The sequence below is a fragment of the Ammospiza nelsoni genome, chromosome Z (genome assembly GCF_027579445.1).
Source record: "Ammospiza nelsoni isolate bAmmNel1 chromosome Z, bAmmNel1.pri, whole genome shotgun sequence".
Lineage (NCBI taxonomy): Eukaryota > Metazoa > Chordata > Aves > Passeriformes > Passerellidae > Ammospiza > Ammospiza nelsoni.
In genome coordinates, this window is record NC_080669.1 from 76214334 (window position 1) to 76238782 (window position 24449).

The 24449-nt window shown below is 39.0% G+C and overlaps 1 protein-coding gene across 2 annotated transcripts in view; it reads left to right on the plus strand.

Moving 5' to 3' along the window:
- The first annotated feature begins 4376 nt into the window (after positions 1–4376).
- NUP155 (nucleoporin 155) overlaps positions 4377–24449 on the plus strand; it is a 28922-nt gene continuing 8849 nt past the window's right edge. Inside the window, exons 1-23 of one of the 2 annotated variants that reach the window (XM_059491945.1) lie at positions 4377–4601; positions 5620–5757; positions 6077–6173; positions 7258–7328; positions 8214–8306; positions 9062–9228; positions 9664–9769; positions 11744–11817; positions 12120–12211; positions 12339–12436; positions 12520–12672; positions 12960–13060; positions 14029–14199; positions 15266–15376; positions 16254–16348; positions 16875–16963; positions 18262–18324; positions 19287–19346; positions 19445–19595; positions 20425–20491; positions 21265–21383; positions 21614–21717; positions 22968–23101. In XM_059491945.1, coding sequence (XP_059347928.1) covers positions 4466–4601; positions 5620–5757; positions 6077–6173; positions 7258–7328; positions 8214–8306; positions 9062–9228; positions 9664–9769; positions 11744–11817; positions 12120–12211; positions 12339–12436; positions 12520–12672; positions 12960–13060; positions 14029–14199; positions 15266–15376; positions 16254–16348; positions 16875–16963; positions 18262–18324; positions 19287–19346; positions 19445–19595; positions 20425–20491; positions 21265–21383; positions 21614–21717; positions 22968–23101 — 2490 coding nt within the window. In that variant the 5' untranslated portion in view covers positions 4377–4465. The remainder of the gene's footprint in view (positions 4602–5619; positions 5758–6076; positions 6174–7257; positions 7329–8213; positions 8307–9061; positions 9229–9663; positions 9770–11743; positions 11818–12119; positions 12212–12338; positions 12437–12519; positions 12673–12959; positions 13061–14028; positions 14200–15265; positions 15377–16253; positions 16349–16874; positions 16964–18261; positions 18325–19286; positions 19347–19444; positions 19596–20424; positions 20492–21264; positions 21384–21613; positions 21718–22967; positions 23102–24449) is intronic. The other variant, XM_059491946.1, reaches the window with a different exon arrangement.

A 24449-nucleotide genomic window follows, 5' to 3' on the forward strand; every position in this document is an offset into this window, starting at 1 on the left:
ATCCTTTGATTTGCATGAAGGTTTAATTGGCCCATGACAGCTCTGTTGGCCCGCTTGATTGGCCCGTTTTGTTCAGGCTGGCTCGTTCCGCTGGGGCGGGGTGCTGCACTTTACTGAGGTGTAATAGGGTACGTTGAGTACCGTATTCTTTATAACTACCCTTTGAACCCCTCTTACAATATAATAACCAAACTAACAGTACATGCTTAACAATTACCAACTATTTTACAACAGTTTCTAACCTAATTTTAACAATTCCATCTCTTTCTGTCCTGGTCACTAGGGGGAGGGCAGCGCGTCCCCCAACACTGCTTCCCATGAGGAAAGTGTCCACAGCCTGAGGCTCCCCCTGCACCTTCCCCAAACTCAACAAGCCAAGTGACCTCAGCATCTTAAATCTTGGCCTCAATACTCTTCATCATCTTGGCCCCCAAACTCCTGACACACTCTAACAGTGTGATGTCCTTAAATTGAGGCACCCAAAACTTCACATAGGACTCAATATGTGGTGTGCAACCCCACAGCACAGTGAAGAATGGGATCGTCACCTCCTGGACTGGCCAGTGGTGCTGTGCCTGATGCACTTCATGACATAGTTGGCCCTTTTGGCTATCACTTGTGGCACACTCTTGACTCATATTCAACTTGACATCAACCCAAAAACTCAGATTGCTTTTAATGGAGATGCAATCCAGCCTCTCATCCCCCAATTTCCCTGTGCAACCACAATTTCCTCTGTGGAGAATCTGGCACTTGTTAGATTTTAGATGATTGGTGATTGATCAGGTCTCTGTCCAAATCTCTGTTAGGCTTCTCTACCATAAAGGGAGTCAGCAGCTCCTCTTGGTTTAGTATAATCAGACTTAATTCCTGCAACCAGATCATTTTATAAGAACATTAAAGAGCACTGTCACTAAAATTGAGCCCTGGGGAACCCTGTTTGTGACTAGGCTCTAGCTTCTTAATCTTGAGAAGATAGAGAATTTCCTCCTTTGCCATTATGTTGATTTCAGCTGGGTGCAGCTAATCTTCACAGTGGGTAGTACAAGGCTATGTTTTGGATTTGTGCTGAACATAGTGATGATAATATAGAGATATTTCTGTTGTTGCTGGGTAGTGCTTGTACAGAGCCAAGGCCTTTTCTGCTCCTCAAACTGCCACACTGGAAGGAAAATTGAGGGTGCATAGGAGGTTGGGAGGAGATACAGCCAGGATAGGTGACTCAAACTGACCAAACAGATATTCCAGACCAGGTGACATCATGCTCAGTATATAAATTGAGGGGAAGAAGAAGAGGGAGGGAACATTTGGAGTGATGGTGTTTGTCTTCCCAAGTAACCATTATGCATGATGGGATCCTGCTCTGCCGGAGATCACCGACCACCTCTCTGCCCATGGGAAGTGGTGACTTAATTCCATGTTTTGCTTTGCTTTTGTGTGTGGCTTTTGCTTTTCCTATTATACTCTCTTTACCCACAAGTTTTCCAGCTTTTACCCTTCCAATTCTTACCCTGATCCTGGCAGTGGGGTAGTAAATAAGCAGCTGCTTGAGGCTTGGTTGCTGGCTGGGCGTTAAACCTCAACAGTGATGTAAACCCTGCAGGGTTTGAGGTTTAACTTTATAATCTTAATTTGGAAAGCAGAGGTTGAGGGTGGATTTCCTTTCTTGTGCCATGTGCCTCTGCCATAGGTGAAGCTTTCCAGAATGGATGCTGGACCATTTGAGGAGCAGAGAGTCAGTGCAGTCTAGGCAGCATACATCACTTACAAACCAAACCCCTCTGGAAACCCAGTTTTCTCCCAGTCCAAAAATATCCTGTGACATTTTGCAAATGCCAACGCTGTTCAGAGCAGACACATCACTTAACAAAACCTCAGCCTTGTTAAGCTAAAAACTTACAGCCATGCAAAGGCTGTTTACTGTGTTTTTACACCTCAGCTCTGAACAGAGGCACTGTGCATGCCTTGGGAGTCCCCACGTTGTCCTGAATATGGGCTTGTTACCCAGTGTGCAGCTTGCACACTGAAGTGAGGCATTTTATTCCTGTATTTCTGTTTCTTTATTCTTGCTTGTGCAGAGTAGGGAGGGGGCCTCCTGATAATCAGTGCTTCACACTGTTTATACATTTTAACAAAGGTATCAACATTGATCAGTTACAAATTACATAACTTTATTGACTACTATTCAAACCGCTATTTGCTGGTTATATATCTCGTTTCTCGTGGTTATTAGTGCAGGTGCTGCTCTTCTAGATGAGTCTGGCATTTCTTTTGAGTAGATGGCTAATGGGACATGATCACTCACTCCTGGAATCAGCTTTCCTCCAGTTACTGCTCAGTCCTGCTGACTTCTGGTGGTTTTTGTTCACCCAGCCCATTCACCTTGGGATTGTCTTCTCTTTTCCTCAAAACAAAAGATTAGCCAAGTGTACAATGTTCACAATGCAACTGCACTATCATTACTGTCCAGCCAGTTAGACAAACAACCAAAAAAAATTTGCAAAGTTTGACTCAATCCTATATTCAGATATTGAGGCGCTCCAATCTGGAGGAGCCTGATGGTTTTGACTTGTATGAATGCACACAAAATCACAGAATCACAGGATTTTTAGGGCTGGCAGGGACCTCTTGAGGTCATCTAGTCCAAGAGTCTTGCCAAGGCAGGGTCACCTGAAGCAGGTTACATATTCAGGTGGGGTTCAAATGTCTCCAGACAGGGAGACTCCACAACCTCCCTGGCATTCTGTTCCCATGGTCTGCCACCCTCAATGCAAAAAAGTTCATCCTCATGTCGAGCTAGAACTTCTTGTGTTTTAGTTTATGGCCATTGCACCTGATCCTATCACTGAGCACCACTGAAAAGAATCTGCCACTGTCCTCTTGGCACCTGCTTTTGAGATATTTATATACATGAATAAAATCCCCTCAGTCTGCTCCGCACTGAGACAGGCCCCGTTCTCAGAGCCTTTCCTTGTATTGAGATGTTCCAGATCCCTAATATTATAATATTATCATTATTTAATTCTATTATTTATCAATATTTTAATGAATATAAACAATAAATAAATTATATAAACATTTGTATTCATAAATAATAACTAGATTATAAGTATTTTATAAATAAAATATTTATTTATAATGTTTATAAATAAGAAATCTTATATTCTGTTAGTATACATAATTATTACATATATATTGTACGTATCTAAATTATATACATTTTTATTTTCTGATATGAGAATAATTAATATAATAGTAGTAGCAGTACACTACTGCTACTACTACTACTTTGCTGAACCCTCTCCAGGAGCTTCTTGTCTCTCTTGGATTTTCCTTCCAAATATGCATGTCTGAGCTATACTGTCATTCCATAGTACCCCACTAAGCTGGCAGCAAATAACCACTGAATTATTTATGTTGGATAAAATCTTTGAGATCAACGGGTCCAACCTTTGACTGATCCAGCATATATGTGATGTATGTGTGATGCTAGACCCTGTCTCTGTCTGGGCTGTCACCAGGGCCCAACCAGAGCTATTGTGCCTGCAGAGCAGGCAGGGAACTGCCCAGAGCCCCCTTAGACGACAGGAGCTGCCTCCCACTGCTCTTCTTGGGGCCACCCTGTGCCTTCGAGGGGCTGCAGAGCAGACCACATCTGTCCCTCAGGTGGCCCTGAGGAGGCCAGTGATGCAGCAGCCCCAGACAGCCTGTTCGAGCATATCACAGCTGTGATGGGTCAGGCTGGAGAGACCACTGTGGGTCATCTGGTCCAGCCTCCCTGCTGTAGCATGGCCATCCCACAGCACATGGCACAGGATTGTGTCCAAACAAATGGGGTATCGCCAGCGAGGGGAACGCCACAGCCTTCCTGGGCCATCTGTTCCAGTGCTCGGGCACAATAAAGTTCTTCCTCGGGCTCAGGTGGAACTTCCTGTCCATCAGTTTGTGCCCATAGTTTCTCGCCCTCTTGCTCAACACCACCGAGCAGAGCCGGGTTCGTCTTCTTGGCACCCCTTCCCCCCTCTTTAGACATTTAAGCATATTGATGAGGTCCCCTCTTGGTCGGTTCTTCTACTGATCCTCTCTGGCAGCGACCACCTTCCCTCCCCGGAGGCGCTGCCCGCCTGTCCTGTCCTTCCCTTCCCTTCCCTTCCCTTCCCTTCCCTTCCCTTCCCTTCCCTTCCCTTCCCTTCCCTTCCCTTCCCTTCCCTTCCCTTCCCTTCCCTTCCCTTCCCTTCCCTTCCCTTCCCTTCCCTTCCCTTCCCTTCCCTTCCCTTCCCTTCCCTTCCCTTCCCTTCCCTTCCCTTCCCTTCCCTTCCCTTCCGCTCCCCATTTCCCGCCGCCGGAAGTGGCCTGGCGCGCAGGGCCTGCTGGGATTGGGCGGGCGGTGGAGCGGCGCGAGAGCGCGGCCCCGCCATCGCCGCGTCGCCGCCGTCCTTGTGTCGCCGCTGTCGCCTCCGTCGCGATGCCAGCCGTCACGAGCCCGGCCGCGCCTGCTGCGCAGGAGGCGCTGGAGATCGCCGGTCGCATCATCGACCGGCAGATCCAGGACGACCGCTGCTACCCGGACTTGTCGGAGCTGCTGGCGGTGCCGGCGCCAGGTGAGTGGGGAGCGCCCGCCCGGAGTCCCTGTGGCCTCGGGCCCCGCCGCGGGGCGGCCTCGGCCGGCACGGCCCGGCTGGACACGCGGGCGGTCTATGGGCCTCGCTCGGGGACTGGGGCCGGGTGTGAGGAGGCGTCTTGGTCGCGGGGTGGGGTGGGGCCGTGCGGTGTCCGCTTCAGTGCGCGGGGGAGAGTTGTGGATGTGGGATGGGCAGGAGGCCTGGGTTTCAGGTGCCTTCTGCCCCTCGGAAAGGTGACGGAAACGGCTCTAATTTTCCATGCTTCCTGTTGGGAGGTCCCGTGCAGAATGCTCTTATGATAGCTCTGTGCCCACCACCATGCCTAAGTTGCACGCAGCCTGGAAAGCTCTCTTAACCTTAACTTTCTTTTTTGTCTGCAGCTTTGTGTTACGCATACAGTATATGTACTCCCTCCCACCAAAAATTCGTTTTGTTCTGCTTAACACGTGGAGACAGCATTTCCTTCTTCATAGTGCTGAGTGGGCAGAGTGGGCTCCGCAGAGGCATTCTAGTCATATATATATGCAGAGGTGGCTGGATGTCAACAAAGAGCATCTGCATTCTGGTGTGCAGGGATGGCATGGCCACAGTGTAGCTGCTCTGGCAGCGTTGTGAATACACAGCACATAAAACAGTGAATATATGTAGGTGTTTTAAGTCGGTCCTGCGAGTACAGGCAGCCGTTCTAGGTGAAGGAATGTGCTTCTGGCCTGTTCATGTGAATGTCTGGCCATACAATGAATAAAGACCTGCAGGGTATCACAGAAAAAAGGGGCTAAAGAGTAGGCTGGAGTCCAGGTGAGTTATTGTAAGAGTTTGTTTGCAAATCTGTTTGCTCTTATCTCATTTGAGACTTAGATTTATTGTTTGTGGTTTTTCTCCTACAGAAACCTCTGTCCACGTGTGTCTTGTGAGTAGTGATACTTACGTGTTTAAAGTCTTTGCAGCATCAAGGCATTTTATTTTGTTTTTGTTTTTGTTTTGTTCTTTCTTGTAGGTAGCCCTACTGTATCTGGCATGTCAGATATGGATTATCCCTTACAAGGACCAGGTTTGCTGTCAATACCCAATCTTCCGGAAATCAGCTCAGTCCGCCGAGTCCCACTTCCACCGGAGCTAGTGGAGCAGTTTGGACGTATCCTTATGTAAACAAATGTCATAGATTGTGTAAGAAGCAATATTAGAAACAGCTTTCCTCTATATTTTTCTTCCCCAATCTTTTTGTCAGACTCCCAGCAAAAACTTTCAATGTTGTTCAGGTTGTCTTAATAATACTCTTAAGTGGTAACAAGGTGCATTTGCATAGAGTTGTTGGTGGAATTGGTTTCTAAATGAAGAATAGAAGTATGCAGTTTGTGTAATATTATGTTTTAATGATTTTTTAAAAGGCTTTGAAGAGGATTTTGCTGTTGCTACCCAAAATGCATTTAATCCTTACATCAGCAGTGCTTCAGATATGCAGTGCAATTGTATGATGGGAGTATTTCCAGAGATAAGCAGAGCTTGGCTGACCATTGACAGTGACATCTTTATGTGGAACTATGAGGATGGGTATGTAGAGAATGCATTCCTGATGTTGTTCTGTTGGTATTATATCAGAAGTAAGCAACTGGAGCAGTGGGAGATTGTTTACTGGAAGCATGGAGATGTGCTGTTCAGTTTAACTGATCTTAATTCCTTTTAGGCTTTACTGAAAACTTTTGAATAGTAAGCATATAATGATCTGTAAGAGTTAGTAATATTGCTGCCCAAACCATCCACAGGTGAGAGAAAGAAAAATGTGTTTCCTTTGGGTCAGACATAACTAATATCCTAAAGTTACTGCTCTTTTTATGCAAGGGCTTTGCTTGTCCTGAAAAAGAAGATAAAAATCCCTCTAATTGCCTAACTTTTATGGGTAGGTTTAGTAAGTGCTGAGATGCATGTGCAGTGACAAGTCATTGCCACAATGGTAAGTAATAGGGCATTAGTATTTTGAAGTATTGTAATTCAAACTCTCCATCCTTGCTTATTGTATGGATGCATAAAACTGAAAATAGCTCAGTACATTTTGAAATGGCATTGGTCAGTTTATAGTTTGCATGTTTGCGTCTTTATTTGCCCACATAGTAAGCATTTGTGTAGTAAGGATTGCTTTGTACATATTGTTGCATTTCCTAAAAAAAAAAAAAAAGCAAAGTTCAGAATAGCCACTCTGTAAATTTACATTGTGTCAGAGCGTATGAAATACATTCCCCAAAGAAAACAGCACTGCATGGTGTTAGTGGTAGATAGTGGGGAAGAAGTTGGGAATTTTTGCATCAGATAATTTTCATGGGAGAAAAAAATCCCACGAGATTTCCTTCTCTTGAGTTAGTCAGTATTGCAGATCCTTCATTGTGTAATTCAGAGTAGACTGTATGAATTAACTAGATCCGAAAATACAAAAGTCTGCAGTTGGATTTGCTTTGAAAATCAACTGTAGGAGCTTCAAGAATGTCAAATGACCTGCTTTCACTGGAAGTGAAAGATGTAGATGGCTTCAAAGTGTTGCAAAAGCATTAATAATTTTTAAATATGCATTGTTTTTTTTACTTTGTTATTATGTGATGTTAAATGACGAATTTCATGCAATTTTTTGTGTATTTATTGACAGAGGAGATCTGGCTTATTTTGATGGCCTCAGTGAAACTATTCTTGCAGTGGGCCTTGTGAAGCCAAAAGCAGGTAAGGAATACTATGAAGGTATTAGAATTGGACAGTACTGAACCTTCTGTGTATTTTTTCAGTCTTTATGTATATATGCATTTGTATTTTATATAAATAATGCAGTGTACCGTAATATAAAAGCCAGAATATGGTTTTGGGTTTTATACATGAATAGATATTAACATGCATATGTATTTAATGCATGGATGTGGCACTTGGTGCTTATGGTTTAGTTGACATGGTAGTATACAGTCTCAAGGTTGGATTCAGTGGTTCTGGAGGTCTTTCCCAGCCTTCGTGATTCTATGTTATGTGTAAATTTGTGGTTTGTATGTATGTGTATATATATATATATATATATATATATATATATATATATATATATATATATATATATATATATATGTACACACAGACTATATGGGTTTGTTTTGATTTTAGAAACATTAAAAATTAATTATGAGCCCAAATAATGTATAGTTTAACAATTATTTTCCCTGATAAGCTTGCATTTTTTTGCCACATCATGCTTTAACATTTCTTCTGTTTATAAATTTACATATTCAAGTGATAATTTCCATGAGATTCTGGTTTCTAGCCTTCCCAGTTTCAGTATCTGTTGCTAAGATAGCATTAAAGTCAAAGTTGAATTGGCAAATGAGTTGAGTTTAAAAGAAACATGTTGGCAAGAGAAATGTTGTTGTAAAGGTCCTTTATTTCATGAAGTGGAAGTTGAGCTGCTGGCTGATACTCCTTTCTAATTCCAGAATTCCACAGATGATTAGGCTTAACATGTGACTGTTCAGTCTAATGAGTTGATATGGCTTTCCAATGGATTTATTTGCTTACATCATTGTGATCAGAGAAGCAGGGTGCAAACTAAAATTTTCCTTTTTTATTTAGGTATCTTCCAGCCTCATGTACGACACTTACTTGTTCTGGCTACTCCTGTGGATATTGTGATTTTAGGGCTTCATTGTTCTAATATACAATCAGGTAATACTCTCTTCTCCCCTGTTCCCAGTGTGTTAATTTCCATGTATAGTTACACATGGCAGTTTTATTAGTGGTCATTCAAAAACCCCATGTGCCAAGTGCCTTGCTCGTTTTTAAACCTTTAAATCATGTTACAAGCAGGGAAGATAATTTTTATGGTGTGTGCACTTGCTGGATCATGGACTCCGTGAGAAGCATTGAGTTTTGTTATCGCCTATTTAATGTAATAAAAGCTTTTCAAACAGGTGCTCCTGTTAATTAAACAGCATGTTGGAGAGGGAGAGAAGATAGGTGCATGAATCTTGAAACTGTGAATAGAATTCGTTAACTTTGTTGGCATTTGTATTCCAACCACAAAAATTGAGAACCTGATGGCATGTTTTTATGCTATATATACTGAGATAAAAAATTGTTTGGTGAAAGTGAGAGAACCATACTACATTTTTTTAAAATAATATGTCAGTGTGAAACAGAAAACAAGTAGAAACCTGTGTTTTGGACTTGGTGTGATTCAGAGGAGAGAACAGCCTATAGAAATGAGATACATTGTGTTTCCTTATGTGGAAACCTGCATAGAATGGATTTATTACTCTGCAGTTCACATTGGACAAAAGCTGTTAAAGAGTATTTTTGTAACTATGAAATTTTCTGTAATTTTTTCTGGTTTCTGAAATGTTTCTTATCACAGACCTGTAGTATTTATTAGAACAGCTTAAAAACCAAAGAGGATTTATGTTCTTTTTTGTTTACTGAAGGTACTGGATCACTCAATGACAGCATGTCTGGAGGAATGCAGCTGCTACCAGATCCTCTGTATTCGCTCCCTACTGACAACACCTATATCCTGGCAATCACATCCACTGATAACGGCAGGATCTTCCTGGCAGGAAAAGATGGCTGCTTATATGAAGTGGCATACCAGGTAACTGTTGTTTTTACATTCAGGCTTTTTTCATTGTTTCACTGTTGTGGGATCTCAGCAATAATAGTTCTAAAACATGTCAAATTTGCGGGCTCTTTTCTTCTGTAATTGTGTTGCTTGTCTTGGTTGCACAACAGCTTGGAGCAGATGCATTTTCTTTGAAGAAGTAGTGTTTATGAGGGGAATAACATGCAGTTTTGGTCAAGTTTAAAAATTCAAATTGCATTATCTGTGCACATGTTTTATGTAAAATTTTCGTTTTAATGATCACCGTTTTCTTTCCATTGAATAACGCATACTTGTTCAATTAAATAAAAGTTTGCAGTTAGATCTTTACTTGTTTTCATACTTGTCCTTTGAATGATTTTTAATATTGCTCCTAATTTGGTTTTTGTTTTGCTATTCTTTCAATGCTGTATTTGTTTTACATTGTAGGCTGAAGCAGGCTGGTTTAGCCAGCGCTGTAGAAAAATTAATCATTCAAAGAGTGCGCTGTCTTTTCTTATTCCTTCGTTGCTACAGTTCACATTCTCAGAGGATGGTAAGTATTGATATTGAAGTTCTTTTTAGCCGATAATTTAATGTAACCTTTTAAATAATGCTACCAAGAAGTCAGTCTGAATATTTTGCTTACTCAGGGGACTTGGTTATTGTCAGCACTTGTAGTGGTTCATTATTATATAAGAATTCCACAAAGGTTCTAGATGACTGGAAGCTGGCCAGTATGATGCCTATTCACAAAAAGGGTGGGAAGGAGGAACCTGGTAATTATAGACCAATTGGCCTGACCTCAGTAGCTGGTAAGGTAATGGAGCAGTTTATATTGAGTGTGATCATGCAGCACTTTTGGGATGTACAGGGCATCAGACCAGCCAGCATGGGTTTAGGAGGGGTAGGTTGTGTTTGACCAACCTGGTCTCCTTTTATGACCCACCTGGTAGATGCAGGAAAGGCTGTGGATGTTGTGTACCTGGACTTCAGCAAGGCCTTTGACACTGTTTCCCACAGCATACTCCTGGAAAAGGTGGGAGCCCACAGCTTGGGCAGGAGCACTCTTTGCTGAGTTCAAACTGTCTGGATGGCAAGGCCCAGAGAGTGGTGGTGAATGGTGCTGCATCCAGCTGGTGGCCAGCCACCAGTGGTGTCCCTCAGGGGTCTGTGCCAGGGCCAGTCCTGTTCAGTATTTTTATTGATGACATAGATGAGAGTATTGAGCCTTTCATCATTAAATTTTCAGATGACTCTAAGCTGGGAGCGTGTGTTGATGTGTTGAAAAATAGTAGGACTATGCAGAGATACCTGAAATGGTTGGATGGATGGGCAGAGTCCAATAGGATGAAGTTTAATAAGTCCAAGTGCTGGGTCCTGCATTGTAGCCACAATAACCCCCTGCAATGCTATAGGCTGGGGATGGTGTGGCTGGCCAGTGCCAGGAGGAAAGGGACTGGAGGTGCTGGTTAACAGCCACCTGGACACGAGCCAGCAGTGTGCCCTGGTGGCCAGGAAGGCCAATGGCTCCTGGCCTGTGTCAGGAACAGTGTGGCCAGCAGGAGCAGGGAGGTCACTCTCCCCCTGTACTTGGCACTGGCGAGGCCACACCCTGAGTGCTGTGTCCAGTTCTGGGCCCTCAGTTTGGGAAGGACTTTGAGACTCTTGAGTGTGTCCAGAGAAGGCAGCGAGGCTGGTGAGGGGCTGGGAACACAAACCCTGTGAGGAACCACTGAGGGAGCTGGGGGTGTTCAGCCTGGAGAAGAGGAGACTCAGAGGTGACCTTATCACCATCTACCACTCCCTGAAAGGTGGCTGTGGTCAGGTGGGGGTTTGGTCTCTTTCTCCAGGCAGCACTGACAGAATCAGAGGACACAGTCTTGTGCTGCACCAAGGGAAATGTAGGTTGGATATTAGGAAAAAGTTTTTTATGGAAAGAGTGATAAAGTACTGGAATGGTTTGCCTGGGGAGATGGTGGAGTCAGCATCCCTGGATGTGTTTAGAAGAAGATTGGATGTCGCACTCAGTGCCATGGTTTACTTGAGGTGTTAGGGCATGGGTTGGACTTTGTGATCTTGAAGGTCTCTTCCAACCTAGTGATTCTGTAAAATCAAGATAGAGTCTGTGTTTAGTTCAGGATGTACATAGCAAAGCCTGAAAAAATTGACATTTCTTTGACATTTCTATCTAAAGTGAGTGATATGTATCACAGAATTAATAGGTGCTTAGTGGTATTACCATGAATGTGGAAAATGTGTAAGTGACTAGTCTTACCTTCTTTCACTGTTTAGTGAAAAATTATTTTGAAATTACAGGGTTTTTTCTCTGGGATTTTTTTTTGTTGTTTGTTTACTAGCAGCAGTGTTAGTTGATTGCTGTTTTGAATCACTTACAGCAGCAGTCCTGTACGAAAGTGCAGTTTTTGTGAACATATAATTCATTATTTTATAGACATTCTGTCCTAAATTTGCTTTCCCGAGTTCAATGTTGATTTGCTGGTTCTCCCTTTTTTCCCTCTTCCTCCAGATCCTGTAGTTCAAATTGCTATCGACAACTCTCGAAATATCTTGTACACCCGCTCAGAAAAAGGAGTCCTGCAAGTATGTGACTTCTTATGACTCTTTGGTCTTTTATTAATGTGTGTAATAATGTACAGGTACCTCTGTAAGTTTACCTCAATACCTGAGAATTCTCTGTAGCTATGTCAGGCCCTTACTTGTTTTTATATTTTTGTAGCAATGTGCATGCTGAAGATTTGAAAAACTTTTCTGAGGAAAGAGTAGCCTCAATTATATATAAGCATAAGTACAAAATAAAAATACAGCTTGAGTTACTTCTTGTTTAGTGAGGCTGAATTTATTAATTAATTCATAAATTACTAAGCTGTGTTATTGAATTGCAGGTTTATGATTTGGGGCAAGATGGTCAAGGAATGACCAGAGTTACTTCTCTTTCACAAAATGCTATTGTTTCTGCTGCAGGGAGCATTGCCAGGTATGTTCATGACAGTTAAAATATAAGAGGCTTCCTTTAAGACCCATAGTTTCACAATACAATTTTGAAGAATTTGCATGTTTCTTTGAATTGAAAGTGTATTGGGTTTTTTTGTTTTATTTTTCAGAACAATTGATCGTTCTGTATTTAAGCCTATTATTCAAATAGCAGTGATTGAAAATTCTGAATCCATAGACTGTCAACTACTAGCAATCACACATGCAGGTAAAAAGCAATGCTAATTCCACTCCACTCAAACTGATAAATGGTATCTGCACAGTTTGTGACCTTTCTTGTCTTTTTTTCAGGTGTCCGACTATATTTTAGTACATCACAATTTAAGCACCCAACAGCTCGTCCTTCCATGTTAACCTTGGTCCATGTCCGTTTGCCACCTGGATTTTCAGCTTCTTCAAACGTAGAGAAGCCTGCAAAGGTTCACAGAGCTCTTTATAGCAAAGGTAGGCAGTGAAACATGGCTCAAATAAGATTATTTTTTTGTGTGTGACAGTTACTATTACTTTGATCCCTATAAACATCTATTTTACCCTTTAGATGGCAAATGGTGGTAAAAGTGACCTTTTGAAGTACCATATGACATACCAATCCAGGAGATATTAGTTGTTGTTCAGATTGTATGATAATGACTTAAAGATTGAGTTTTGCTAACTTAGGAATGACTTAATGAGCTTGCATTTAATGCATGATGACTGCTTTGACATGGACTTACTATTGCTGTTCTTGATAGGGGTCCTGCTGATGGCAGCTTCAGAAAATGAAGATAATGACATCCTGTGGTGTGTCAATCATGATTCTTTCCCTTTTCAAAAGCCAATGATGGAAACCCAGGTATAAAGCAGACTTCTTTATGATTTTGATGAGATCTAGGTATTATGTTTTCTTTCCTAATAACAGATGCCTGAATCATACTGTCTGCAAGAAATAAGTAGGTGACAGAAAATTTCATGAGAAATTTGGAAACTCTACAAAGCTGAATGAGCCTCTTTTAGTAGGGATTTGTAGTTCCAGCATACTTTTCTAGCTTGATGCAAACTTATGTCAAAAGCAATTGCCTTAACTTCTAAGACTTGATTTCTAATTAATATATTTGAGAATACTTTCAGCAATGCTGCATATTGTGCACAAGCACAGAAGAACATGGCCCTCGGTCCATAATGGTGTTGATCAAAATTTGGTAAAGATTTAAAATGTAGATGCTAGAAACTTTGTGATTCCTTATTTAAATGTACATGCCATATCTTCTATAAAATCCACACATGATTAATGTCTTCATTATTTCATGGTGGGATGGTTTCTTACTTTCATTTTCCTGATTGTTATGTAAGTGTGTTTGTATGAGAAGTTTGGAGGGGGTTAGTTACCTTATGTGTCAGTTTAGGGAAACATATATTTCATCTCTGAAAGACATTTAAAGTCTTCTGCTGGGGTAGAGGAGTGACATTTCAAAAATAGTGTTACTGAAGAAATAGCAGAGTTGGATGAATGAAGGGACTATGTAAGTTAAAAGCTTCAAATTTAGGTTTTGATTAATCTGCTGTTTAATAACTTACAAAGGAACTTTATAGTTGTTTTAGATCCCTTCCCGCAGAAATTTAGACATGAATATCCCAAGAGCCAACCTCTTTTTCCCCAAGGCATCTGACAGCAACAGCTAGGTTTCCCAAACAAAACTGCAGCCTGTTCTTGAGCAGCAATTCTTTCTGGTTATTTTGAATGGTAAATAGTAAAATATTACCATGGATGTGCAAAACCCATTTCTGCTCCCAAACTGTGGATAATATCTATCTATTTTTCAGATGACGACCCGTGTCGATGGACATTCCTGGGCTCTTTCTGCTATTGATGAATTTAAAGTTCAGAAGATTGTAACACCACTAAATAAAGACATTATTCCCATAACCGATTCACCTGTTGTTGTGCAGCAACACATGCTGCCACCTAAGAAGTTTGTTCTGCTTTCAGCCCAAGTGAGTATTACTTTTCTTGATGCAGGTTACTAGAAGAATTAAGTATGAAATTGGACATTTCATCTAAACCTGTACATGATTTTAGACCTGTACATTTCATTTTAGACCAGTTTTCAGGATTATATTTTGAACATGAAAAGGAATCAGGAAGAAGATTGCTGGAATTATCTGTACCTATTTTAAATTTACTCAAAGGTTTTAGATCAACTTCTTTTACACAGTGTGTTAATAATTTTTGTTGCTCTCCAGAAATCCTTGCAGATACAAATCTGGGAAGTTCCTTTAGCCTTGGTTATGCTCTTGGTTATGTGAAATTGAAACAGTCACTGTCTGCCCTGAAAAATAGTTTAAGTAAATATTGTTGGCAATTGACATTTGAATTAGTAATTTTCTATTTGTCATAGAAAAAGTCCCAGAAAAGGTTTTTTGAGCGGGTTTTAGGAAAAAATAAGGAAAAGAAAGAAAAAGAAAAAGGAAAGAAAGTGAACTTGCCTATTTTTCTGATTATATTTAGCAATATTTTTGGCACTCACTATCTTGACCAATGGGCTATTTAAAATAGTGTTAAAATATTCATGTCTTGCAAACTCTAGACCTGCAAGCTGCATTTGTTTAATAGCAATTGTTTTGTTAGTGGCATTCATTTGTCCATTTCCAGTAGTTAGTTTGAATGCAGGGAAGGTGATTAATGTGAAGTCTGAATTCATGCCTTGAATTCTTCAAGCATTTTTTCTTTCGAGCAGTTTTCAGGATTTGCAAGTTACACAAAGCCTTTCTTTTCTGCATATACTTGCATATGCAGAATGTAATTCTGTGCTTTGTGTTAGGCTAAAAATAGCAAAATTAACTCAGTTTATGGAGAGTTTGTAACCATTGCAGTACTTGCCTGCCTTTCCTTGATTCACTAGTGCTTGGGAACTGGGCTTTGGACACCAGGTACATTTTTATCCAGGGGTGCAGTGGAGGAAGACTCAGAATGCCAAAGATAAATGTCATGGAGATGGCTGTGTTGTGATGAAACTGAGTAAAGACAACTTTAGCCTGACTCGCTTTGCCTTACTTTTAGGGAAGTGTTATGTTTCATAAACTCAGACCTGTTGATCAGCTGCGGCATCTGCTTGTCAGCAATACAGGTGGAGATGGAGAGGAGATTGAGAGATTTTTCAAGTTGCATCAGGTAAGAGCTTTTCATGTGTTATGAAAAATGAAAGACTTGTCACCTTTTCGTTGTTGCTGCAGCCTTCTGGTCAATGTTTAATTAAAGTGATTGGTAAATTTTTCTTTTGTCTACATAAAGCTATATCATATAGAGAAATAAGTTCTCATTTTATGATATCTAAACGCAAATGTGTAATTCACTTTCCCTGAAATTCCTATATCTTTTATGTAGAAGTGTAGTGCACTTCTTAGTTTCGAAAGAAGTTCATCTGAGAGCAGGAGAGGAAGAGTTTCTAAAAAAGTTGAATTCCTACCACTTCAAGGGATTTTTAGGTTCTGAAGGCCAGTAGAAATGTGTGTACTTGATCTGGGTATTCTTTCTTATTAGCAGCTTAAGATAAACAAGAAACAAGCAGAAGCATGGTTATTGTGGATTACAATTTTAATATGACAAGCATTGTGTAGTATCTGCAGTGAGTGTTCATTGTAATCTATTCTCTTGTGCTTGGAAAGGAGATAATTGCTATTGTAACAGCTTATTAGAATATGCAAACACTGATTTTTACAAATGTTTTTTCTTCAAACACAATTGTAATTTATGTTTTTGTGTTTGTAGAAATTGCATGAATCTTAGTCATATTTAAATGTCAGGCATTATTCTCTACCAGTAGTAGCACTGAGTTTGCAAAAACTGTATAGCAAAATCTTAACCTAATACAGTGGAATAATTGCTAGGGTTCACTTCTTGTCTGTAATTCAGGAGAGCTGATTTCCCTGGCTTCTAAATAATATAATGCAGTAAGTATTTACCATTTTAGTTTTTGAGGAATATAACCTTCTATACATTTCTTACCAACTTGATATAAGACACCATACTAACATTGTATATGCTCTAGGAGGATCAGGCCTGTGCCACTTGCCTTATTTTGGCCTGTTCTAATGCTGCATGTGATAGAGAAGTATCTGCCTGGGCTACTCGAGCATTCTTCAGGTAAGTTTTAATTCTGTCTGTCGTTCTGAATGTTATGCTCAGGATCACTATGGTCACTAAACACGTGTACAGGCTTTTTAACCTGCTGCCAGTTCTTGTGCAGGTGTTAAAGTCAGTGAGCAGTTTTCAGTAGGTTATGAATAGTTGTTCTTCATTAAATTCAATCACAAAATCTGAGACAAAATGTGGATTGTAACTCTGGAGTTAGCAAGGAAAGACATAGCAAAGTGTTCATGTAACACTATAGGATAGAGATTAATAGAAATTACTTGTGGATGATAGAAGGACAACCATGAGTCATGTCAACTGTGCCCTTCTTTCCGCTTCCCTGTAGAAACAAACTTTGAATGATGCTAAAGCATAAGTCTAACTTAGGAATTGGTAAATTTCTCTTAAAAACTGTTCTGGGATTTTTATTTCCCATTTTAAAAGAACCCCAGAATTGCTGTTAATTCTCAGAGGCGTGAAACTTGAATGAGCTGTGTAGGACATTCACGTTGAGAATTTTTGGTTTTGCAAACTTTAGGTATGGTGGAGAAGCACAAATGAGATTTCCATCAGCTTTGCCTCCTCCCAGCAACGTTGGACCTATTTTGGGTTCTCCTGTTTCTCCAGGTATGTAGCAAGCATTTAATAATTTTGGACAGGTGTTTTTTCCTTGATCATGTTGTTTTGTCTTCTCACAAGTACTTGTGTTCTTTTTGTCTGAAATAGACTGTGTTTTTCACTTACTAGCTAGTTAATGACAAGAGCTTTTTCCATTTCTCTTTAGTGATTTTTTGATTTAGTGAGGGGTTCGTTTTCTCAAAGGATGTGTCCATATTGCATATACTCTGTTAAAGAACACTGTGAAGAGGGTATACGTTTGTTACTTCCAGAGTCATTTCACCAGCTCAAGAACAACTTATCAATAACGTATTTCAGACTTCATGAAGCTTAGCTGGTTGCTATATAGATATAACAGTATCTTCCTACATTATCATTGCCATGCCTCTACAGATACTGCTTGTGAGAAGGAAGAAGAAATTTGATCAAGAAATGAGCTAGTCATTTGGAGTGATTTCTCTCTTTAAAAGCTCTGTCTTCAGCATTTGGTTTCTGCTTCAGTCTACAGTGCCACCTAAAGAGGAGAAAAGTGCTTATTTTTCCCCTCAAAACTTGGTGCTTCTTGGAGTGAAGGTCTTTTTGTACTTTCAGATTCACTTAAATTTCTACAATTGCTGTCCCTTAATATGCATTACTCAATTTCAGATTGGAAAGGTTTTTAAAAAAGAAATTGATGATGATGATGATTTTGAAATTGTGATTGAAATACTGAATTAAATTAGTTACTGTTTTTATTTAGAACTCATTAATGTATAAAATCCTCTTCCTTCATCTGACATATGTCATTCAGTTTTACACAACAGACTTGGGAAATAAACTTGTTTGCCTGGAATCCAAGAAAATTCCATTTCATTACCATGTTTAGACAAGTATCCAAATTCCTAAGTGTTGGAGAAAAGTGTTGTGAACTAGGATGAAATTGAGGAAAAACAGTTGACCCTGTTTTTCAGAATTCTTAACTACTGTAAAACTCTAGAGGAATGACTAATGAATTAGTGGCATCACTTTCCAACCCTTTTGGTGTGGAACAGTAACAGTGTGGGCAAGAGCTGAGGCGAGGCATAAAAATGTAAAATTAAATCTGAGTCGGAGGGAACAGTAGCTATGGGCAGAACAGGTGCTAGGAGCAGACTAAGAGTGAAATTAGGTTGTGGGGGAAATGGCAGTAAGCTCTGTAGTCAACAAGGAGACTCATTTTAGGACTAAATATGTTTTCCCAAGTCTAAATGTTTGCTTATTTTTGTTGTTCTGTCATAAATGCCTCTTTCAAACCTAGTATCAAAGCAGATGTTTCCATTTTGCTTCAGTAACAGGTCCAGGTGGAAGATGGCACCATTCTTCTCCTACTACTTTCTCGGTTTGCTCAAAGGGTAGAGAACTGTCATGTGAAATTAAGATTCTGATGTTGTGGATGTCCCATGTGGTGGGTCAGACACTGCTGACAGAAATTCATTCAACCACCTCATAATTTTGCATGTGAAACTAACATAACAGTAATGTTAGCATTAAAAGGCCAGGTGCCATTTCCATCTTTTTCCCACTGTTGCAAGTCTAGCCATGCATTTGCATGCTGCTTTTCTGCAATTCTGTGCTTTGCTTTAGCACACATGACGAGGTGCTCTGAGAACGTATTGGCACTGTGTTATCCTTTGTGCTGTTTTGTGTTGCCAAGTTGAGAGAACTGTAGCAAAATAGGCAAAATTGTATCCTTTGATAAAAGCCAAATTTTGAGAGTGCCAGTTTTTTTTACCTTTTCTGTGATACATCACCTTGTTTGCTTATGGTATGTGGACATTTTTGTAGATGACCACACATGCTCCTGATATTTTGATGTCTTAAGTTAGCTGTCCAGACTTAATTTACAGGAGGAGATGAAGTATTCATGGCTGAACTTGAGGCTGTGGACAGCCTTAGACTTAGTGTTTTGAGTTAGCAGTGTTGCTGTAGTGTTGGTACATCTGTCCCACATAAAAATGAAAAGTAATACTACAAGTGTTCAGCATTCAGAAGGTGAGGAACAGCAAAAAAATATGTGGGCAATACTGTATGCAGTGCAGACAACAGATGGTGTGCAATAAATTAACACATGAATGCTGGGAAGAACATGTTGCTTCAATGGCTCTTGAAGGAATTGTATCCATTTATTTGACTTGTGCAGCACAGGTTGATAAGAAGTGAGTGCAATTTGATACTTTACTATAAATAAAACATTGAAAGTATTTTATTTAACAACTTTGCTGCTTTTGCACAGATACTTTACAGCATATATTTAGGAGGGGGCAGTTTTGGATTGTGTTCCACAACCTTCCCTTTATTTTTTTTCCCTTCTTAGGTACCCCTTTGACTGTTGATAGTCCATATTCTAATCCTAGCATTTTGACACCTGGGCCAGGTAACACCTTCTTCTCTATTTTTATTTAATAATTTTTAAGTTTTTAAGGCTTTTTCATTGGCATTGAAATGAGTAAAATTTACCTATTTTTACCTTAGGTATACAACCTCCTGCTATGTCAACTCCCATTTTTCCTGCTGGAAATTCCATGTCTCACCCTGGTACATCCATTAGCGGAATGATGGGTCCTGAGATAGTATTTTCTGGAAGACACAATGGCATCTGCATATACTTTGCCCGGATTATAGGGTGAGGTCTTTGTAAAAAGAGATTCTGTCACTCAATTTGTTTCATAGTTCTTCACTAACGTGCATATAGGTGGTGCATTCGATATTAATAGCCTTTAAATTGGAAAGTAGTAAATTTTAGTGTTGTATATGTGAAATACCTGTCTATATAAAATGTTGGTTTTGCATCTCTTTTAATAATAGTACATTCAGTGAATGCCTAGGGCAGGAAAGTTGCTTAGATACTAAGCCTGCAATCAAGTGCATTAACCGAACTCTGAAATCTCCAGGTTTATTTTTCAAACCTATGAGTTGTGTGTTTTAAACTACTACTGAAGGAAGAAACAGAAATGCAGAAGGACTTAAAAGATCAAAGTCCTATCTTTAAATAATTTCTGTGAAGAATGTTTAGTCAGAATCAGAAGTCAGAGCAATGAAGCATGACTAAAGATTCTCTTACCTTGGAAGTTGAGCCCTAAACAACCCAAGCAAGAGCAGAGTTCTGCATATGTTGGTGATCTGTCTTCATGCTGACTGGGCAAGAAATTTTTGTTATGAGACTTGTTTGTTTACACTGTATTTCCAGGGAATTATATTCATATATAGTATTTGAAAGCATCAAATTTAACTTAATTAAAGTTTTTAGATCTGGAATTTTGCTAATTATTTATATCTACACTATTCATTATTATATAATGCCTAGTTTTTAGAATATTTAGTTTTCATCCAAAATTAACCCTTTTACACTTTTAGCTTCAAAGTTTTACCATTTCTTTTTCAATAAATTATACATAGAAGACTTACAAAAATACTTGGTTAAATGACTTGGCTTTTTCTTTTTTGTTTTGCAGAAATATTTGGGATGGCAGTATTGTCGTGGAGAGAGTTTTCAAAAGTGGCAATCGAGAAATTGTTGCAGTATGTAAAAGATTATTCTGTGTTCTTAAAAGTTTCTTTTAGTATTTAAGTCCTTTTAAACTTCCATTCTTAGTTATAAACTGTTCGGTACAAAACCCATTATTTGCCATGTCATTGTTTTCTTAAGTGCTGAGCCCTTAACTGATAATTAATTGTCTTTTAAAGCTCTTCTTTTAAATAGTACTTTCTAAGAAACCAAACTAATTTAATCTCTGCTCTTAATTGGCAATGGCCAGTTTTCTCCATGTTTATTGATGTCACTTAGTTGATACCCACTTAGGGTTTCCGCATGCTCCCTCCAGACAAACCCTAAAAATAAAATGCTTTAGTCGTTTGAGATTGTCACTGCAGTTATGGAAGGACATAAAAAATTTTCATCATTTGCCTAACTAATATCTTGCTGTTTCATGTTTTGTCCATGATGAAAATAAAATCTTTTCTGGCTGTGGCTGTTAATAGAATCCAGTGCTCAATCCTTGTTCTAGCTTAGAGTTTGAAGTAGTAAAGCATAGCTGATTTAGTTATGGGGGGCAAAGAAAGTAGCATCTTGAATACTGTGTATCTGCAGAGGACTCCTGCCTCTTCACATGTATGCTGCCTCAATGAATGTGATATAATTATGTTGTGTTGCTGTGATCTGTTACTACCACACAATTTATTTGTTGTACCCTCTTATTTGTATTTTCAGTGATGTTAGCTTAAAACTGATTTTTTTTTTTAAAAATAAATGTGAAAGCCCAACTTTCTGTAAAGAAGTTTGCTTTCTTTTGCAGATAGAAAGCAGTGTTCCATCGCGTATGCTGGAATGTGTACTACAAGAACTAAAAGGTTTACAAGAATTTTTGGATAGAAATTCACAATTTGCTACAGTAGGAGCACTTGGAAACCCAAGGTATTATTAATTTTTAATGCATTAATTTCGGTAAATTTACATGTGGTATTTAATGTCCAGCTTTTGAAAAACTACCATAGGTGTTTTGCTGAGTTGAAGTGTTTGTATAGTCTCGTGCTGCAACATTTAGATGCTAAGAATTAGTTTGTTACATTAATCTTTAAGGGATTCAGCATTTCTAATCATATTAGTGTTTTGTTTTTTTTTTTTTTTTTTTTTTTAAATTGCAGTTTCAGCACACCAGCCAATCTACAGCAGAGACTCCTGGGTTTTATGCGGCCTGATGGTGGAAGTTCTCAGCAAGTCCAGCAAGAACTCCAAAGAAAATATCATGGTATGTAATTGTTTTTGAGCAGGAAGTATGAAGGAATGGTGCATTTGGATGTTGCCTTTCTCACTTTTCTTGTTAAATCATCTGAATAAAAAGGCCTTTTTTACACACAAATTTTATGTTAAATATCATGCCATTGTTTTGCACACTTACCTCTCTTTTTTTTTTCCTTCCTATGTTCTCCATTATGGATAAGTTTTTTTAATCTCCTCACTACAGTACTTAGTGGCTGCAAAACCATTTATATTTACACGATAGGATTTACTAAGCAGTTATTTTATGAGACAAGTGAGCATGATGTCTTTATAAAAAATACTGTAGTGCAGATTTCCAAAGGTACAGTCATTGAAACTAAACTTTGTTTAGAAATATGAGGTCTGTTACACAGCCCATTTGAATTCTTGTGTTCTTATAGTGCAGCTTTTGCCCAGCACTTGCAGGCAAGTTGGGAAATGTTGTTCCTGCATATATGGAATTGAGAATGTTTGTGGTCCACATGCGTGTAATCCTGGGCTTTTAATAGTGTAAATATAAACATTTTCTGTAAGTCACTATGTAGGATTTGGTAGATGTTTAATAATTTTATTTTTTTAGTTTTATTCTTCACTGAGTTCATTAATCCTTTTAGATTGCTGAATGAAACAATGGAATTATTTTTAACCTCATTTGTGAACTGTAGACACCCAAACACATAAATTGTTGCAATTATGTTCTGCCTATGTTATAAGTATGAAAACATTATCCTTTCAGTTTATATAATACATTTTACCAGATTTAAATGTTGTAGTTTTTGGAGTAGTTGTTGCTTTAAAGATAGTGTAGATAGTATTGACCACAGCTGTAACTGTAACTGTTTTCTCTACAAGTAAATACAGATAATCAAACAAAAAGGGAATATGTATGGGTTTAATTTGATTTCTTTTATGTTCAGCAGAAATACATTTATACCTATTGAAACAAAAGTAAAAATTTAAGACTGATGTGTAAATCTAGTGCACAGGAAACCGTACTTGTTTTTCAGAGAGTACGATTCCTTTGTTGCATAGTTTGAAATAAATGTTAACGAGGGTTATTTGTTTTGGGGCAGTGTTAACATGGCATTTATCTCCCAAGAGAGCTAGGCAGCATTAATCAACAGTGGAAGAGAAAAAAAGATAGAAAGTTAAGGATATGGTTACTGAAAATCTTCAAAAACTTAAATGCTTACTTGAAACATGTGGAACAGTTCTTGCTGACAGTCTCTTGTTTTCCAGCTGAGGCACAGCTAACTGAGAAGAACTCACTTCAAGGCATCCAGCAGCTTGTTCGCAAAACCTGCCAGGCACTGGCTTTATGGAAGTTGCTATGTGAGCACCAATTCAGTGTTGCTGTAGGTGAGCTTCAGAAGGTAAGATCTGGAGAAAGCAATTTTAATTTGTTTGTACTAATCGACTGAATTTCTTTTGCTACATAAGTATTCCCAAGGGATTGTTACTGAAATTAATTGAGAAACATATGAATTTTAAACTACACACAATTTTTTTTATACATGGTCACAAATGTTTAAGAGACTGACATGTATTGACATGATCAGTCAATTTTATGCAATTGGAAGAGTCACTAACAATAAATTGTTCTACTTTAATTGATAACTAATACTGAGTCTCATTTATAAATTACTGTTTTTTTACCTTAAGCACATTCTGCAGAATGTTCTGAAAAGAATAGACCGGCATATTCCAGCCAAGTAGAATTCACTCTTTGTCTTAGTCTTGGTGAAAGATGGAGAGCAATGGGGTAATAGAGTCCTTGCTCTTCTGTGTAAGTAGAGTACCAGAATGTACCACAGAACAGTTGGAATGAACTGCTGGAGGTCACCTGTCCCCTTAAAAATGGGGGCAATAATATAATTGACTCTGAAAGCAGGGGCAGCTAGAACAGATCGTCCACAACTGTTTCCAGTAAGGATTTTAATATCTATAAAGGTGAAAACTCCGCAGTGTCTCTGAGCAACCTGTTCCAGTGTTGAGCCACTTCTAGAGCAAGAAAGATTTCTCTTCTATTCAGGTGTAATTTCCTTAGCTTCAGTTTTTTACCATTGTGCAGTGTTATTGGTTATCACTGAGAAAAACCTGGCTCTGCATTCCTTATACTTTCTCAAAAATATTATTAAGTTCCCACATATTGTCCTCTAAGCCTCCAGGCTAAATGATCCCGGTTCTTTCAGACTCCCGGTTTGTAAAGATGGAAACTTGTAGAACAAAGGGTGCTACTGCTGTGCACCCTCTGCTGATGTAAAATTTGCTGCCAATCATTGAAAAAAGCTATTCATTTGAATAGTGGGCATTTTGTCCTAAAATGTGATAGGATTGTTTGAGAAGTTGTATTTTTTGTTCACAAAAATAATCATTTTAAAGCCTTATAGAGGCACAGAAGTTGTTGCTCTTCACAGTGTTGCATTGGGGAGCTTTGTCCAACTTACATTTGTGTTGGATAAGGAGCTAACTGTTTAATAAATAAAATGTTCTCCTTTGTCTTCAGTAGATTTAGAGTTTTTGTAGCTGTATTATCATGTTGTTAGTATCATCTATAGACACTACATAGACCCTACGTAGGCCCTACTGGCAACTATGTGCACAAATATTCTAATTTTAAAAAATTAGAGACCTTCAGTGTAATTTGATCTTAAAAAGCATGATGAGTTCAGACCTCGAACTTTCCATACTCCTGCTTTTATTGAATCTGTCATTTTTATT